The 16,898-nt window shown below is 47.0% G+C and overlaps 1 protein-coding gene across 1 annotated transcript in view; it reads left to right on the top strand.

Moving 5' to 3' along the window:
* The window catches only part of GORASP2 (golgi reassembly stacking protein 2), a 60,390-nt gene that overhangs the window by 29,531 nt on the left and 13,961 nt on the right, over positions 1-16,898 (top strand). The window contains exons 9-10 of the mRNA XM_030208921.1: positions 10,187-10,297; positions 13,756-13,776. Of these exons, the coding sequence (XP_030064781.1) occupies positions 10,187-10,297; positions 13,756-13,776 (132 nt within the window). The remainder of the gene's footprint in view (positions 1-10,186; positions 10,298-13,755; positions 13,777-16,898) is intronic.

The raw sequence follows: 16,898 nt of genomic DNA, 5'->3' as shown, positions 1-16,898 counted from the left end.
AAGCAAACCTTGATAAACAGTGGCAACAGCAAATCAGGGGATGAGCAAACTTGAGAGCATAACTATGCTGATTAAATTCAAGGACCCACTGATTTGAGGTTATTTGGACCTACCTGTGTAAAAACTGCCTTGGTCATCCTCCCACCAGAGGAACTGGAGCATGGGCCCCCATACCTCACACTGCAGATCTAGCACCTCCACACTCCCAGCTGGAGCACCCTGACCTTTCTGACCACCCCGAAAGGGATGGTCCCGATATGCAAATCTTCCATGCTGAGAACAGCTAGCCCTACCATATAGTGATGTTAGATAAAGACCTGTACAGTCCATCCAGGCTGCCCAACAAGATAAACATTACATATTGTATGATATACTTCATATATATGCCTAATCTTGATTTGCCCTTGCCATTTTCAGGGCATAGACCGTAGAAGTCTGCCCGGCACTGTCCTTGTTCTAAAATTTCTGAAGTTGTTGAAGCCCCTGATAAGCTCCACTCCAGCCCATCCAAGTCTATTCAGCCATGATGAAAGCACAGACCATAGAAGTCTACCCAGTACTGGCTTTGTTTCCCAATTAGTGTTGCTACCTAATCTCAGCTAAGTTTCTTTGGATCCGTTCCTTCTAAACAGGATTCCTTTGTGTTTATCCCATGCATTTTTTAATTCCGTTACCGTTTGCATCTCCACCACCTCCCGCAGGAGGGCATTCCAGGTATCTACTGCCCTTTCAATGAAAAAAATACTTCCTGACATCATTCTTGAGTCATCCCCCTTTCATCCTCAATTCATGTCCCCTAGTTCTCCTGCCTTCCCTTCTCTGGAAAATGTTTGTTTCAAATATTTGAAAATCTGTATCACATCGTATCCCGTTTTCTCCAGGGTATACATGTTCAGGTCAAGTCTGTCCTCGTACATCTTGCTACGCAATCCCCATAACATTTTCATCACTTTTCTTTGAACCACTTCGTCTTTTTACATCCTTCGCAAGATACGGCCTTCAAAACTGAACACAATACTCCAAGTGGGATGTCGCTAACAACTTGTACAGGGGCATCTTCTGCTGATTTACTCCTGTCTGTGCTGCCTAGCATCCTTCTGGTGGCAGCCACCTCCTCGTTGCACTGTTTCATCACCTTGATATCCTCAGACACCATCACCCTGAGCCCTCCTGAGCCAAGCTTACCAATCTCTCCCCTGCTATCTGGTACATCTCTTTTGGATTTCTGCACTCCAAGTGCATCACTCTGCACTTCTTGCCATTACATTTTAACTACCAGATCCTTGACCATTCTTCCAACGTTTGGAGATCCCTTCTTATAGTTTCTACTCCTCCCAAATTATCCACTCTTGTCTATCTTCGCATCATCCGCAAAAAGGCAAACTTTTCCTTCTAACACTTAAGCAATGTCTTTCTTTCAAAAATATATTGAACAGAATTGGCCCCAGCACCAACCCCTGAGGCATGCCACCTTTTCCTCCAAGCATATTCCATTTACCACCACCCTCTTGTCTTCCATCAGTCAACCAATCCAGTTCACCACTTTGAGTCTTAAGTTCAGCCGTCTCGGCTTATTCCTGAGTCTTCTGGGAGGGACTTTATTAAAAGCTTTCCTGAAATCCAAGTAGATTACATCTAATGCGTATCTGTCATCCAGTTCTCTGGCCACTAAGTCAAAGAAGTCAATCAGATTAGTTTAGCAGGATTTTCCTTTGGTAAAGCCATGTTTCCTCAGATCCTGTAACCGGCTGGCTTCTAGAAAGTTAACTATCCTTTCCTTCAGCAGCACCAACATGAGGCTTGCCAGCCTATAATTTCCCACTTCTTTCCTGTCTCCGCTTTTGTGAAGAGGGACCACATCAACTCATCTCCAATCCCGTGGAACTTCTCTCATCTCTAAAGCTCTATTAATCCTTAGATCCCGCCAGGACTTCTCTGAACTCCTTCAGTATCCTGAGATGTATCCCATCCAGCCACATAGCTTTGTCCACTTTCAGTTTCTCAAGCTGTTTATAAACGCTTTCTTCTGTGAATAGTGCAATTTCCACTCCATTCCCAGATATTCCCTCAGCAGCCTACTCATGGTCCTTCTCCAGGATTTATTTTCCATGAACACAGAAGAGAAGTATTTCACACGTTCACTTTATCATCATCCGTCAGTCTTCCAATTCCATTCCTATCTTTTCTCCTTTCCCCAGTATATCTGAAAAAGGTCTTGTTAACATCTCTTTACATCTTTAACCATGTGTTTCTTCCACCTGCGCTTTCCCTAGCCGTATTTCCCTCTTCGCTTCTTGAGTTTACTCCGGTAATCTTTTCCGTGATCCTCTTGTTGCATTCTTCTGTATTTCTTGAACAAGGCCTCATTTGCCCTTTTTTTTTTTTTTTTCAGCCACTTGTTTGAAGAACCATATAGGATTCCCTTTTCTCTCGTTTTTGTTTACTGTCCTTATGTAAAGATCAGTCACCATGTTTATAGCAGCTTTCAGCTTGGACCACTGTGGTTCCACTTCACCTATGCCTACCCATGCCATCAGCTCCTCTTTCAGGTGTTCCTACATTTTACAAAAAGCAGTACGTCTGAAATCCATACTTTGAATTTTGTGCATCTTCACTCCGTTTTTGCTCTTTACATCAAACCATATTGTGTGATGATCATTATTACCTAGGTGGGGACCCACACATACATTGGAAATACTTTTTCCATTTTAGAGCACTAGATCCAGCGTCGACCTTTCCCTCGTGGGTTCCATCACCATGTGATCTTTGTAATTCTGCTGACGGGATAGCCCAATGCACATCAGGCAAGCTGAAATCTCCCAGCAGTAGCGCCTCCCCTTTCATTCCAAGCTTAAATAGCCACCTGAACAAGAATTGTGATGTCTTGGAATCAGTACTGACTCAAAATAGCACTGTGAAAACAGTCCCATCAAAAAAGCACTGACAAAATAGCCCCATCAAAAAAAAAAAACCCTAACAAAAGAGCCCCTGACATAATAGTCTCTGACTACTATCTGCCCACATTTTGGCCCTCTACAAAATGGCCCAACATATTAGGGCCCCCCCCCCCCAACAAAATGGCCCAATTAGGCAATGCTCATTTACCCATTACTAGCTGCCACCAGTTGTTTAGAATACTGAACCATTGGCATTTATGTGGTTCAATTTAAATGCGCTGCTCAAACGCACCATTTTTGATTAGTTTAGCAGTGCTCCACTCCCAGGGTATGTTTGCAATCATGGTGTTAATGGTGAGTGCCTTTCTATATTTTTTTGGCTATTTACAGTTGTACTATTGTTTTAAAAAGAAGCAACATTTTACTGTTTGAGATACTTAAGCTGTACTGATCTCTCTCGATTATACTACAATCTGTTCAGTGTATTGGGCATTTTCAAATATAGAGGGTCTTACAAATGTGTGCTAGCGTTTCTAGCACACGCTAATCATTAGCTTGCACTAAAGACTAGAGATGCCCATAGGAATATATGGGCATCTCTTGCATTTAGCGCATGGCTTATTTTTAGCGTGCACTAAAAACGCTAGCACGCCTTTTTAAAAGGACCCCATAGAACATTGGCTTGTATTTATGTAAGGTACTATCTTTTTTTTTTTTTTTTAATAACATTAGTTTCCACCTAGGTAAGACTCCCCTTTTTTATTTTTACTATTGGCATTTTTAAGAAAGTAGGAGCATTTCGTCAGGCATACACATTTTTAAAGCTAGTAATGTGTTGATAGCATCAGTTGCAGGCTACGATTTAGAGTTACATCGCATGTTTCTCAGGAGGAGTGCCATTTTTTAAGAATACATATTTTTATGAATATTCTTGTAGTTGTGGGTATTCCATTTTGATTCTAAGACTAAGATTTTTGGAAAGAAGTTTTTAGCAACAGTGTTTGCACAACTTGGCAACAACCTTGTAACTTTTCTTCTGATGGCCTATTATTTTTTATTACTTACACACACGCACAGTCTGCCCAACAAGATAAACTCATATGTGCTACTTTATATGTATACATGACCTTGATTTGTATCTGCCATTTTCAGGGCACAGACCATAGAAGTCTGCCCAGCACTAGCCCCGCTTACCAACCACTGGTGCTGCCACCCAATCTCTGCTAAGCTTCTGAGGATTCATTTCTTCTGAACAGGATTCCTTTATGTTTATCCCACACATTTTTTAATTCTGTTACCATTTTCATCTCCACCACCTTCCTCGGGAGGGCATTCCAAGTATCCACCACTCTTTCTGTGAAAAAAATACGTCCTGACATTTTTCTTGTCTGCCCCCCTTCAACCTTATTTCATGTCCTCTAGTTCTACCACCTTCCCGTCTCCGAAAAAGGTTCGTTTGCAGATTAATACCTTTCAAATATTTGAACGTCTGTATCAAGTCACCTGTTTCTCCTTTCCTCCAGGGTATACATGTAGTGCAATCTGCTTAAGTGCAAGGGTCTGGGACCAAAGAAATACATGCAGTTAACCGGAGCGTGCACTTAACCGTTGTGACCCAAAAAAGCTTCACATCTGATAAACATATATACAGTACTGTTTATTATACGTTCAGTATACAGTCTTCATTAACTGATGTTATACTCTCTGTTAACTGATGTTAGGCTTACTTGAAGTAATCAGTCATATTCCTTGTCATCAAGCAGATGAATCCATTACAAATGGTTGTGTCCACCTACCAGTAGGGGGAGATAGAGAGCACTGAAAACCATAGTGCTTCTTGGCCAGCTAGCTCCATCTGCCTCCCAGTATTCTCTATCTCCCCAGCAGGGTGGATGCAGCTTATTCAGCTCCTTCAGAAATCTGCCTGGGTGGCTCCTGTGCTTTGGCCAGTTGTAGCAGGGGTGTTGTGGCTGATGGTGCCCACTTTAAAGGCACATAGGTTCGCCCTTTCTCTGCCTTACCCGGCCTCCTATGTGGATGCAGGCACATTGGTTCGTCCTTTCCCTGCCTTTCCCACTCTCCTGAACCTCGAGTGCCTCTGTAGCTGTTGCCTCTAACTTTCCTCACAACGTTAAAAAAAAAAAAAAATGCAACGCGCTTGTTAGCGCTGCGATTCTGAGGCTTCCTTCTGTTTGTGCAGCGTGACCGGAGCTCTGGGACTCGGTCTGGTGAGGTAAGAGAGTCTTGTAGCTCCTCCAGGGAGGGCCCGCGATCGGGATGTTTTTGGTGCAAATCCACCATTTTGAAATTTTTCAGCGATGGCTGCAGAGGTTGTTAAGCGCTGCTCACGTTGTGGCAAGCGTAGATCTGCAGCGGGGCCCTGTAAATCGTGCTCTTCAGACATCAGGGCCGGCCTGAGCATGGCGAGCAATGTTTCTTCCCGCTCGGTGGAGCTGGCAGCGGGCGCCATCTTGGATGCGCCGCATGGCTCAACCCCCACAGGAGCAGAGGGGTCTGAGGCCGGAGGGGAGCCTCGGATGGAGGCTACCAGAGGAGCTGCTTACCCCGGATTGGAACCGGGAGGCAAGGGTGAGCCTTTCTCCACTGAGTTTGTGTTGCTTTTACATAAAGCGTTCATGTTAAGAGCTCTGCCGCAGATGTCTGTCTCTGCGTTGCTACCTGGTTCCCCTCTGTGGCCCAGGATTGCCGTCAGGCATTTTTTCCCCAGACAGTTGGCCGCAAGACAAGTGCAGAAGGGTAAATTCCCCTTTAGAGAGCGGGCGCCCCCCCCCCCCCCCCCCCCCCCCCCCCCCGTGGTCAGGCTGTGGGGATTCTGAGAGGTTTGGCAGGCCTTCGTTGTCCGAAGAGCCAGAGGTAGGTGTAGGATTGCCACTGGATCCAGATGATCCCACTGTGGTTAGGATTTTTCACCGCGAGGAGCTGCCAGCGCTTATTTCTGATGCCTTACAGGCCCTCTCTATTGAAGATCCTGTGATGGGCGAAGCCTCCTCTGGTAGTCCAAGAATGGCAAGTACTAAGAAGCCTGCTCGAGCCTTTCCTTTGCATGACTCCATCCAAGAGCTTATTTTGGCTCAATGGGCTGACCCTGAGGGGCATTTGAAAGTTGCCAGGGCAATGGAGCACTTATACCCTCTCAGTGAGGAGCACTTGGCACGCTTGGCTGTGCCTAAAGTGGATGCCCTAGTCACGGCTGTGACGAAAAAGACTACCCTCCCAGTTGAGGGAGGGGTCGCCCTGAAGGACATGCAGTGGAATCAGCAATCAAATGGTCCTTTGAGATTTCAGGCCTAGCCTTACGGGCATCTGTGTGCAGTTGTTATGCTGCTCGAGCCTGCCTTGCTTGGTTTTAACAGGCAGTGGAACAGCCCGGGGATGGAGCGGAGCCCCTTGCGGAGGTGACACCGCAGATGGAGTCGGCCTTGTCATTTTTGTCTGATGCCCTCTATGATCTGGTCAGAGCTTCAGCTAAACAGATGGCTGTGGCGGTGGCCGCTCGCCGCCTTCTATGGCTACGGCATTGGGCAGCTGACATGGCCTCTAAGCAAAGGTTGGTGAAGTTGCCCTTTCAAGGCCTTCTCCTATTTGGTGAGGAGTTGGAGAAAATTGTCAAGGGCCTGGGGGATGCTAAACCCCAGCGCTTACCAGAGGATAGGCCGCGGCCTTCTTCCAAGTGTCAGGCGGTTCCCTCCTCTTCCAGACCTTGCTTCCATGAAGCTAGAAGGTACCGCCCGGGGCGTTCTGCTGGGTTTACTTTGCGTGCCCGTTTTCAGCAGAGGAACTCCTTTCGCTCAGACAAACGCTCCGCAGCGGCCGGTTCAAGGCCTGGAGTTCATGGGCAACCCTCTCAATGATGGTGCTCCGGCCCACTCCTCGATTCCTGCAGTTGGAGGACATCTTTCCCTCTTTCTCGAGGAGTGGGTCAAGATTACCTCAGGTCAGTGGGTTTTGAACCTGATCAGAGACGGCTACAGATTGGAATTTACTGCCCCGGTGAGAGACGTGTTTTTGGAGTCCCGATGCGGCACTACTGTTAAACGGGCTGCGGTAGAGGAGACCTTGCAAGGATTGTTGCACCTGGGAGCGGTGATCCCCGTGCCTCCCGCCGAACACGGCTGTGGCCGTTACTCCATTTACTTTTATGGTGCTGCGAAAAGGAGGGTCTTTTCGGCCCATTCTAGATTTGAAGAAAGTCAACAAGTCACTCAAAGTACAGCATTTCCACATGGAAACCCTGCGGTCCATCATTGCGGCGGTTCAGCCAGGAGAGTTTCTCTCGTCTCTGGACCTGAAAGAAACTTACTTGCACATCCCTATTTGGCCCCCGCACCAACAGTTTCTCCGGTTTGCAGTTTTGGGAAAACACTTTCAGTTTCAGGCCTTGCCTTTTGGCCTTGCCACAGCTCCCTGAACCTTTTCCAAGGTAATGGTGGTGGTAGCTGCCTTTCTCAGGCGAGAGGGTATCCGGGTTCACCCGTACCTCGACGACTGGCTCATCAGAGCGGACTCTGCAGAAGAGAGTCGTCGTGTAACAGCCAGAGTGGTCTCACTACTGCAATCTCTGGGCTGGGCCGTCAATATACCCAAAAGTCACCTGACCCCCTCTGAATCTTTAGAGTATTTGGGGGTTTGGTTCAACACGGCCTCGGGGTTGGGTTTTTTTTTACCTGAGCAAAGGAGGTGTAAGCTTCAGACCCAGGTCCGTCTGATCCTGAGGATGCCTCACCCGCGAGTTTGGGACATTGTCCAGCTCTTGGGGTCAATGACGGCCACCCTAGAAGTGGTGCCTTGGGCGAGAGCGCACATGAGACCGCTGCAGTGTTCCCTGCTACAACGTTGGTCTCCCATTTCCCAGGATTATCAGTGCAGACTCAGTTGGCTCCCTGCGGCCTGACTCAGCATGGAGTGGTGGCTCTCAGACAGCAAGCTGCAGCAAGGAATGCCGTTAGTGCTCCCCGACTGGTGCCTGGTGGTAACCGATGCCAGCCTGAAGGGCTGGGGAGCTCATTGCCAGCAGAGGCATGCCAAGAATCGAAGTGGTCCATCAATCGCTCGGAGTTAAAAGCAATTTTCCAGGCGTTGCTGGCCTTTCAATTGACCTTGGAGGGATTGGCTGTCAGAGTGCTGTTGGACAATATGACGGCATTGGCCTACATAAATCGTCAAGGCGGAATGCAGAGCAGTGGCTGTGCAGACCGCTCAGATTTGCCACTGGGCCGAGTTGCATCTACAGTTCCTGTCAGCAGCTCACATTGCAGTTCAGATAAACGTGCAAGCCGATTATCTAAGCAGACACCACATCGACCCAGCGGAGTGGGAGTTGGCAGACGAAGTGTTCCTTCAACTCTGTGCCAAATGGGGAACGTCCGTAGCGGATCTGATGGCGTCAAGCACAAATGCCAAAGTCCTGTGCTTTTACAGCAGACGGAGAGATCCTCGCTCGGCGGGGTTGGATGCCTTGGCTCAACCCTGGCCTCTGGGCCATCTATATGTGTTCCCGCCTTGGCCCTTGATAGGGCGAGTACTCCTGCGAATTCGGCTGCACCAGGGAGTGGTGATTCTCATTGCCCAGGCAGCCCTGGTATGCAGACCTCCGGCGGATGCTGGTGGAGGCTCCTCTTCCTTTGCCTCTGGTACCGAACCTGTTGACGCAGGGCCCGGTAACCATGGAGGATCCCTGCCGCTTTGGTCTTACGGCATGGCTATTGAGAGGGTGCAATTGAGAAACAAGGGCTATTCTAACAAGGTCATCTCCGCTCTCTTGCAGGCCCGCAAGCGGTCCACTTGTTGCGTATGCCCGGATTTGGCGCCAGTTTGAGGCCTGGTGTGTTCCAAACACGATCACACCCATGCGGGCTTCTGTCTCGCCGGTTCTTGACTTTTTGCAGGCTGGGGTACAAAAAGGCTTGGCCTATAATTCCCTGCGGGTTCAAGTGGCAGCATTGGTGTGCTTTCGAGGGAAGGTCGCTGGCCTCTCCTTAGCTGCGCATCCAGACATTGCACAGTTTTTTAGAGGGGTGCTTCGGCTCTGTCCTCCTGTGCGGGCACCTTGTCCGGCTTGGAACCTGGGGCTAGTATTAAAGGCTCTTCATTGTTCGCCCTTCGAGCCGCTGAGACGAGCTTTGGAGAAGGATGTGACTCTAAAGACAGTCTTTTTGGTGGCCATTACGGGTGTCTGAGCTCCAGGCACTGTCCTGTGGAGACCCATTTCTGCAATTCTCAGAGTCCGGAGTTATGGTATGTACTGTGCCTTCCTTCCTGCCTAAGGTGGTTTCAGCGTTTCACCTAAACCAGCCTATTTTTCTGCCCTCCTTTACTAGGGAGGAGTTTCCGGAATCTTTTGGGCAGTTGCACCTTCTGGATGTGCACAGGACTCTGTTGCAGTATCTGCAGATGTCAAATGCTTTCAGGACCTCTGATCACCTTTTTGTATTGTTGTCAGGTCCTCGCAGAGGGTCTCCAGCGTCTAAAGCCACTATAGCCCCGTTGGCTTAAGGAAGCCATTTTTTCTGCATATCTGCTATCTGGCCGGCCTCCACCTGACGTCTTTAAGGCACATTCCACAAGAGCGATTTCTTCCTCTTGGGCTGAGACGGGAGCACTCTCTCTTCAAGAGATATGTAGTGCAGCTACTTGGGCTCCTAAGCTCTCTTTTGCCCGTCATTACAGGCTAGATGTGGCTGCCAGGAGGGACGCGCTTTTTGGAGCACAAGTGCTTGCGCGTGGTGTGACTTGTTCCCTCCGTATCTAGGGATTGCTTTGATACATCCCATTCGTAATGGATTCATCTGCTGCTGATGACAAGGAAGGGAAAATAAGGTTCTTACCTTGGTAATTGTCTTTCCTTTAGTCACAGCAGATGAATCCATGATCCCTCCCTGATTGACTGTTTTGTGTTCAGTTTTTCCTGCAGATATGTTCCCTCATTGGGAGAAGTTGGAAAACAGTCTTCAGGATTTCTGTTCTACTACAGGAGGTTGAGTTCGTCCCTCCTTTGTGTTATTGCTCCTGTTCTGGGGCGTTTGTTCGCTGTGAGGAAAGATCATGTTATGCTACTTCGCGGTTTAACACTGTTTTGGAAGCTTCAAATACTGAGAGGCAGATGGAGCTAGCTGTCCAGGAGGCACTATGGTTTTCAGTGTACTCTATCTCCCCCTGCTGGTAGGTGGACACAACCCATTCGTAATGGATTCAGCTACTGTGACTAAAGGAAAGAAAATTACCAAGGTAAGAACCTAATTTTCCCATTGCGGTTTACTTTTTTCTTTTAGGTTTGATGCCACTATCCACTGGACTACCCAATCTATCTAACCTACCAAATCTAAACATGCCTGGACCACATATAATTCCTGGTTCTGTATTACCAGACGTTATGCACCCTGGTATGTATTAATGCAATTAAAAAATAGTTCAGTCTATTCTCATATTTGATATACTGTTCTTAGTCTTGAGGTGTTAGAGCAGTTTACAAAACAAATATAAGGAGCAGAAAAAAAGCAGAAGATAAAAATTACAAAAAAACATAAAACAAGGAAGACTTCAGCCAAGAATGCACATGTCCCTATCATTCCCAAAGGCTTTGGTGTAGAAGTAGGTTTAAGACTCCACTTTTTAAACATGGGGTAGGAGGACTGTACTCGCAGATAAGAGGGAAGAGTTCTAGAAGAAGGGGCAAGGAAAAGGAATTACCACCGGAACAGTGCAGGGAAAGAACTCCCTTATGATCAACGTTAATAGCATACAAATTTTATGCACGTTATTAGCGTTGATCATAGGGGGACTTCTGCGGGAGGATTGTGTCTGGGCATGTGCTCAAGGCACAGTCCTCCTGCAGAAGAGGTTTGACAGGTCTGAGATTTTCTCCCAGGCCTGTCAGACCTGGACATCTAGCCCCCCCCCCCCCCCCCCCCACCCCGTGCTGACAAACACAAGGGCCTGGAGATCCAGTGGACCCCTCAGCCCCCCCCCCAAAGGCATTTAACCCCACCCCCATGCCACCAAGTACAGGGGGGCCTGGAGAGTCAGTGGACCCCTTGCCCCCCACCAAGCACAGGAAGGCCTGGAGGTCCAGTGGACCCCCAGACCCCCCCCCCCCCGAATGCTCTGGTGGTCAGTGGGGGGGGGGGGGGTTCTCCCACCCCATCCCATGGTACCTTTAATTTGGAGGTGGAGGGACTAGCACTACCTTCTCCTCTGTGGGCGTCTCCTCAAAATGGTGGCACTTTGCCCTGCCCAGTGCATCCCAGGATACACTGGGCAGGCCGCTGACATTTTGAGTTGGTTCCTGCAGAGGAGGAGGGATTGCTAGTCCCTCCTCCAATTTAAAAGGTACCAGAGGAGGGGCTTGGGGGATCCCCTCACCATTAGACCACCAGGTCTAGCCTTTGGAGGGGATGAGGTCCCACTGCACCACCAGGGCATTTGGTGTATTGGGGGGGGGGGGGGGGCTGGGAGTCCCCAGAGGGGGTTGGGTCCCACTGCACCACCAGGGCATTTGATGTATGGGGGGCCTGGGAGTCCCCAGGAGCTCCAGGCCCTTGTGTGTTTGAGGGGGCTCGGGGATTGGAAGCATGCAAATGCATGCTGATCAGGGCCTCCCTATTCCTCCTTAATGCCCTGGCAAACCCTAACGCCAGCTCTGAGCTGGTATAGGGTTTGCCGCGGAAGCAGGGCCCTTTGAGCAGGGACTGTCTTTTTTGTGTATGGTGTACAGCGCTGCGTATGCCTTGTTGCGCTATAGAAATGTTAAATAGTTGTAGTAGTACTCGGCAGGCAGCTCGCCAAACATTGGGGAGGAATAGTGGTGTCCCTGTTTAGCATGCCTGGCACTATTGGTCTCTAGTGTCCGTGTTTGCTTTTGATTATCTGGCTGACAGAGCATTGAATAGCCTTATGTGCCTGATGAAAGGGGGAGGGTGGCAGATACAGCTTAGACATAGCTCTTCCGACCCAGGCCACTGCTTTGGGAGAGCCCCACTCATCTGAAACCAGAACCTGAATGGGGTTTGTTGTTTTTTTTGGGGGGGGAGGGAGGGCTTGAGCCTGATGCATAGGAAAAGCTATTTTTTTTTGTGGGGGGAGGCCTTGAGCCTGATAGGAAAAGCTTTCTTTTGGGGGGGGCCCTTACTATGGGGTCATTACCTTTACCTACTGAAATCTTGCTGTCTTCTAAAGACTTTCTGAGCAACAAAGTCCTTGTTTGCTTCCAAAGACCCAAAGATCATAGCTGAAGCGAGCAAGTCTGACTTCAGGGATCCCCCAGAGTCAAAGCATACTTCCGAACTTCCCCTCCATGAGTCTAATGTTGAGTTAACCAGCCCTGCCACCACAAAGGCACCGGGCCTGCAAGCATTTCAGGCGCACATGGAGACAAAATAGCTGCTACTTTCTTTCTGTGAGAAGCGTAGTTTGGCACAGCCAGGTAGGAAAGGTCTCCCACAGCCAGATAGGAAAGGTCTCCCTGCTGGCATAAATCATGCTGAAAAATCATTTGGCATCTCCCCATGGGGCTCCCCTCCTGTTCAGCCGCAAGGAAAAACAAGTGTGGCAGGAAGCACGTTGCCCTGAAGAATCTTGCGGCCGACACATCGGATGTAATACTTCATCTGCTCTGCAGGAGCTTCCATAGGGAGCCCAATTGGCAGTCACCACTACTGCACATAGAAGAGCTGCCGGCCTATTTCATTACTTAATATGGACATAAAAATTATTTCGCAAGTTCTGGTTGATAGGCTGGCTACACATATGCCGACATTGGTGGGAGATCACCAGGCTGGTGTTATGCGTGGTCAGCATGCAGTTTTGAATGTGAAAGGCATTGCTTGCTCTTTCTCAGAGCAAGCAACTGGGAATCCTCTCTCCGGTGAGCTTGGATGCCGAGAAGGCTTTCGACCACGTGAACTGGTGTTTTTTTATTTGAGGTGCTTTAAGTAGGATTGGATGGATGGGTCAATCATGCCCCTAGGTTACTGGTAAATGTCAGTCGGCCACGTGCTTTCCACATTTGTCGGGGCTATCCACTCTCACCTCTTCTCTTTTTATATTTAGAACCCCTTTTACGAACTATCCATCTCGGCCCCCGGGTTTTGGGTATCTCACTACCGAGTCTTAGAGTCAAAGCTCTGGCGTTTGCTGACTATATTTTACTTATTCTGATAAGCCTCCATCAAACTATTCTGCAAATGCTCTCAATTCTGAATGAATTTCAGTTGTTGGCCAGGTTTCGCTTAAATCTCACAATCTATGGCACCCCCAATCCAACGTTCCATTTGCTATCTGTGGCAAGTGGATTTTCCCTTCCAAAGGGCTTCAGATACACTCGGATATCTGAGGATATTGCTTCCTTCGGATCTCACCCTCCTATACTCAAAGAATATTGGCCCACTGCAGGTATCTACTTAGCGGCTGCTGTGGACCTGGAGGGCACTCCCGCTTTCTTTATCAGGTAGGGTGGCCCTCTACAATATGATTATTGTTCTGAAATGGCTATATAAGGATGGCATTTTTCTGCGCAGGGTTTGTTCCTCTTATGGAAGGGAAAAGGGCACGATGATACTTGTATCGCTTGCAGTTGCCTCGAGTTTGGGGACGTTTGGGCCTTTGCGGTAGCTTGCTGCATGTATCATATAAAGGATTGGTTTTAGGGAACCTCTTTTTTTTTTTTTTTTTTTTTTCCTCTCATACAACTAAGGAGCGGGCAGTATTTCAACCCCATCATTTTCGCTATTTGCTCCAGGCAGCCCCAGGTAGGATGTGGGCACCACCCCATTTTGCTATTCTTTTTATATTTCTATACAAGACCTGGCAATGGCTTTATGGATTACATAGACTATCCAGAGAGGTGTCCCCCTTGTTGCCAGTGGTGGTAAACTTGTCCTTCCCAGTAGGGAGCACTTCTTGGTATTTAGATGATGGGCAGAGGGTGGGGCCTATTATTAATAACATGTACTTATTTATATAATTTTTTTTTTTTTATTTGTTGCATTTGTATCCCACATTTTTCCACCTCTTTGCAGGCTCAATGTGGCTTACATAGTGCCGTTAAGGCGTTTGCCTTACAGAGCAGGGCACTTTGAAGCAATTGCAAGATGTTAATGTGGGAACAGTGTTCCCACAGGACTCTTGCATACCTACTTCCAGCTACAGCACATGTGGGGTCCCTACCCAGAGACTCTCTCTGATGATTGCTGTATAACACAGTTTTAATGAGATGTTTGGTTTGGATGTACAACTTTCCATACCTGTTAAGTTCTATCATAATCATTTACGAGACCAAATGAAAGACCCAGGCTATGAATCCATGGCACAAAGGTGGTTGCGGGAGCTGCCCTCCTTGGTGTCTGCAGCTCAACTCAAAAGTTGTTTGGTACAAGTGTACACCCTGATGGAAAATGCCACTCTTCGAGAGTTACAATTCACGTTCCTTTATAGACTTTATATATCGCCACATAGAGCTCACCGAGCAACTTTGAGACCAGATGATCATTGTCTCAAATTTGGGGGGGGGGGGGGGGGGAGCTACATTAGGGCACATGTTTTGGACATGTCTTCTCATACAGATTTTCTGGACGCAGCTGGTCCAGCATGTGTCCCAGTTTTGGCAAATTCATTGGACTCATCCTCTTCCTAACTTTTTGATATTTTTCAAACACAGAGGCCCCAGACAGCTGGTCTGCGTGCCTTTTTGAGGTGTTCAGTTTTGCTAGCAAAGAAAAAGTATTTTAAGTCTCTCTGGCTTTCACATGAGGTGCCCACTCTCTCCCATTGGCAGTCCTCTATGATTTTGCTTAATGTGTTGTAGTGTAAGAGTATGGGGGACCTGTCTTCCACTGTGGGTGATCGATTCCTTCAGACCTGGTTGCCCTTCTGGAACACTTTGAGGCATATTTTCAAAGCACTTAGCCTTCCAAAGTTCCATAGAAACCTATGGAACTTTGGAAGGCTAAGTGCTTTGAAAATATGCCTCTTTGACTCCAATTGCCCAAAGTACAGTAATGAATGCTTAAGGAGTACCATATCTGTAGATGTGGGGATAGAGAGATAGGTGGGATTTAGAGGGATGATTCCTTCAGACCTGTTTGCCCTTCTGGAACACTTTGACTGACTCCAGTTGCCCAAAGTAGATTAATGTAGGTGTGGGGATAGAGAGGTTGGTGGTGGTAGTGGGGATTTAGAGGGACGGAGAGGGTTCTGTGTTATATATAACTTTTTTTTTTTTCATGGTATACGTAATGCTGAGTTATTATTTTGTTATGACTCATCCATCAGTAAATACGATTTTCAAAAGAAGAGCTGCACATTGTGGCCTCAGTTGCTAAGTTTTCTCACCCTCAAGCTCCCTCAACAGAGTGCAGAAACAGACCTACCACTCTAATCTAGCTCACCATAGAATAATGCACTGCTGTTTCTGTCTCTGAGCCAAAGCTTTCCTTATGTTTCTGGATTCTTCCTTTTGATATTCTTTAACTGATAATGTAGAAAAGGAGGGATTGAAGGGACTCTATCCTGTGAATAATCCCTCTTTAAGCAAGACCAGACTTTGCCAGTGACTTAACCCCCTCCCCCTATTCTAATGGGTCCCAGTTCTACGAATGAGCCTGGTTTGACCAGACCAGGAACTGCATGGTTCACCTGTCTGCCATCTGTTGGAAATAGAAATGCTGTGGAATTAAAGCTATAAGCAAAAAGTCAATCCCTTTAAATTCCCTCAGAGAGGGGAAACCAGGGCCTATACCAGAAGCGAATAAAGAAAATACTCGACTATATAGTTTATAAAGGGGTACACAGAGAGTTCAGTATAGGCTGTTTCTACAGCCGAGCTAATTTGCATAATGATTTACTTTTTATAAGCGTTTCCCCTAGTTTTTTTTTGTGTGAATACACCACTACAAACTTAGTGAAAAATGTAAAACAATATAATTCGCAGAAAACTGCACAAGGAGAACACTTGGGGAAAAAGAACAGCCTATACATACACAACTAAAACTTGTCTGATTGTAGCAAAACACTATGCTGTATCATATGCACTGCAAAATGAAGTTAATCAGAACCAAACTTATCTGAGTCCAAAATTCTTTCATTATACTTTGACGATATTTCCTGAAATGAGTCGGGTCCTTCAGAAATTTCCGTTTTCAACAATGTATTCATCAGGGATGCCAGTGCTTCAACGTTTCAGAGGTCCTCCATCTTTAATAACCTCAGCGGGAAAGCAGCGTCTTTAAACAAGAGCCTGACGTTGCTTACGTGCTTATGGCATCCAATCAAAGGTCCAGAAAAACTTACCCAGTGGGAACAGATGTTTTGTTAAATGCTCACATTTGAATATAAATTTAAAGGTAAAAGGGCATACCTAAAGTTATAGTAGCATTCCATTAAATTTCTTCATTTAGACCGTCTGGAACAACTGATTTTAATTCAAAGATTTAAAATTGTTCACGTAATGCTAAATGAGCATCATGGTCCCATTCCATACAATGAACAACCATTGGAGCTGTTAATATTTTGGGGGGGGGGGGGGGGGGTTTTAGCCTATTACGGTGTTCGTTCAAATATTTCCTTACAGTCCTACTGGTATGACCCACATAAATTTTTGGGCAAGGACACACGACATAAATCACATAGGTAGAAGAACAGTCTGTAGATGTACTTAAATTGTATACTTTTAGAGTTTGAGGATGTTGCCATGTGTTGCCAACCATGGACATAGGGCATGCTTTGCAATGACCGCAAGGTTTATGGCCTTCCGTGTTAGAAAGTTTAACTTTGGGTTGAAGCGAAAGTGGTTAGATACATTTTTGCCTCTAGAGTATGCTACTCAATGACCAGGTTGAAAAGTTTCATGTAATTGGAGCACATTACAATGTTCATATATGTAAACTATGTAGTTTAGTAGAGTGTTTGTTTATTTTTATTTGCTTCTGGTATATGCCCTTGTTTCCCCTCTACGAGGGAATTTAAAGGGATTGACTTTTTGCTTATAGA

The sequence above is a fragment of the Microcaecilia unicolor genome, chromosome 7 (genome assembly GCF_901765095.1).
Source record: "Microcaecilia unicolor chromosome 7, aMicUni1.1, whole genome shotgun sequence".
NCBI lineage: Eukaryota > Metazoa > Chordata > Amphibia > Gymnophiona > Siphonopidae > Microcaecilia > Microcaecilia unicolor.
The sequence above is the reverse complement of the archived record's forward strand: the minus strand, read 5'-3'. Positions and strand labels throughout refer to the sequence as shown.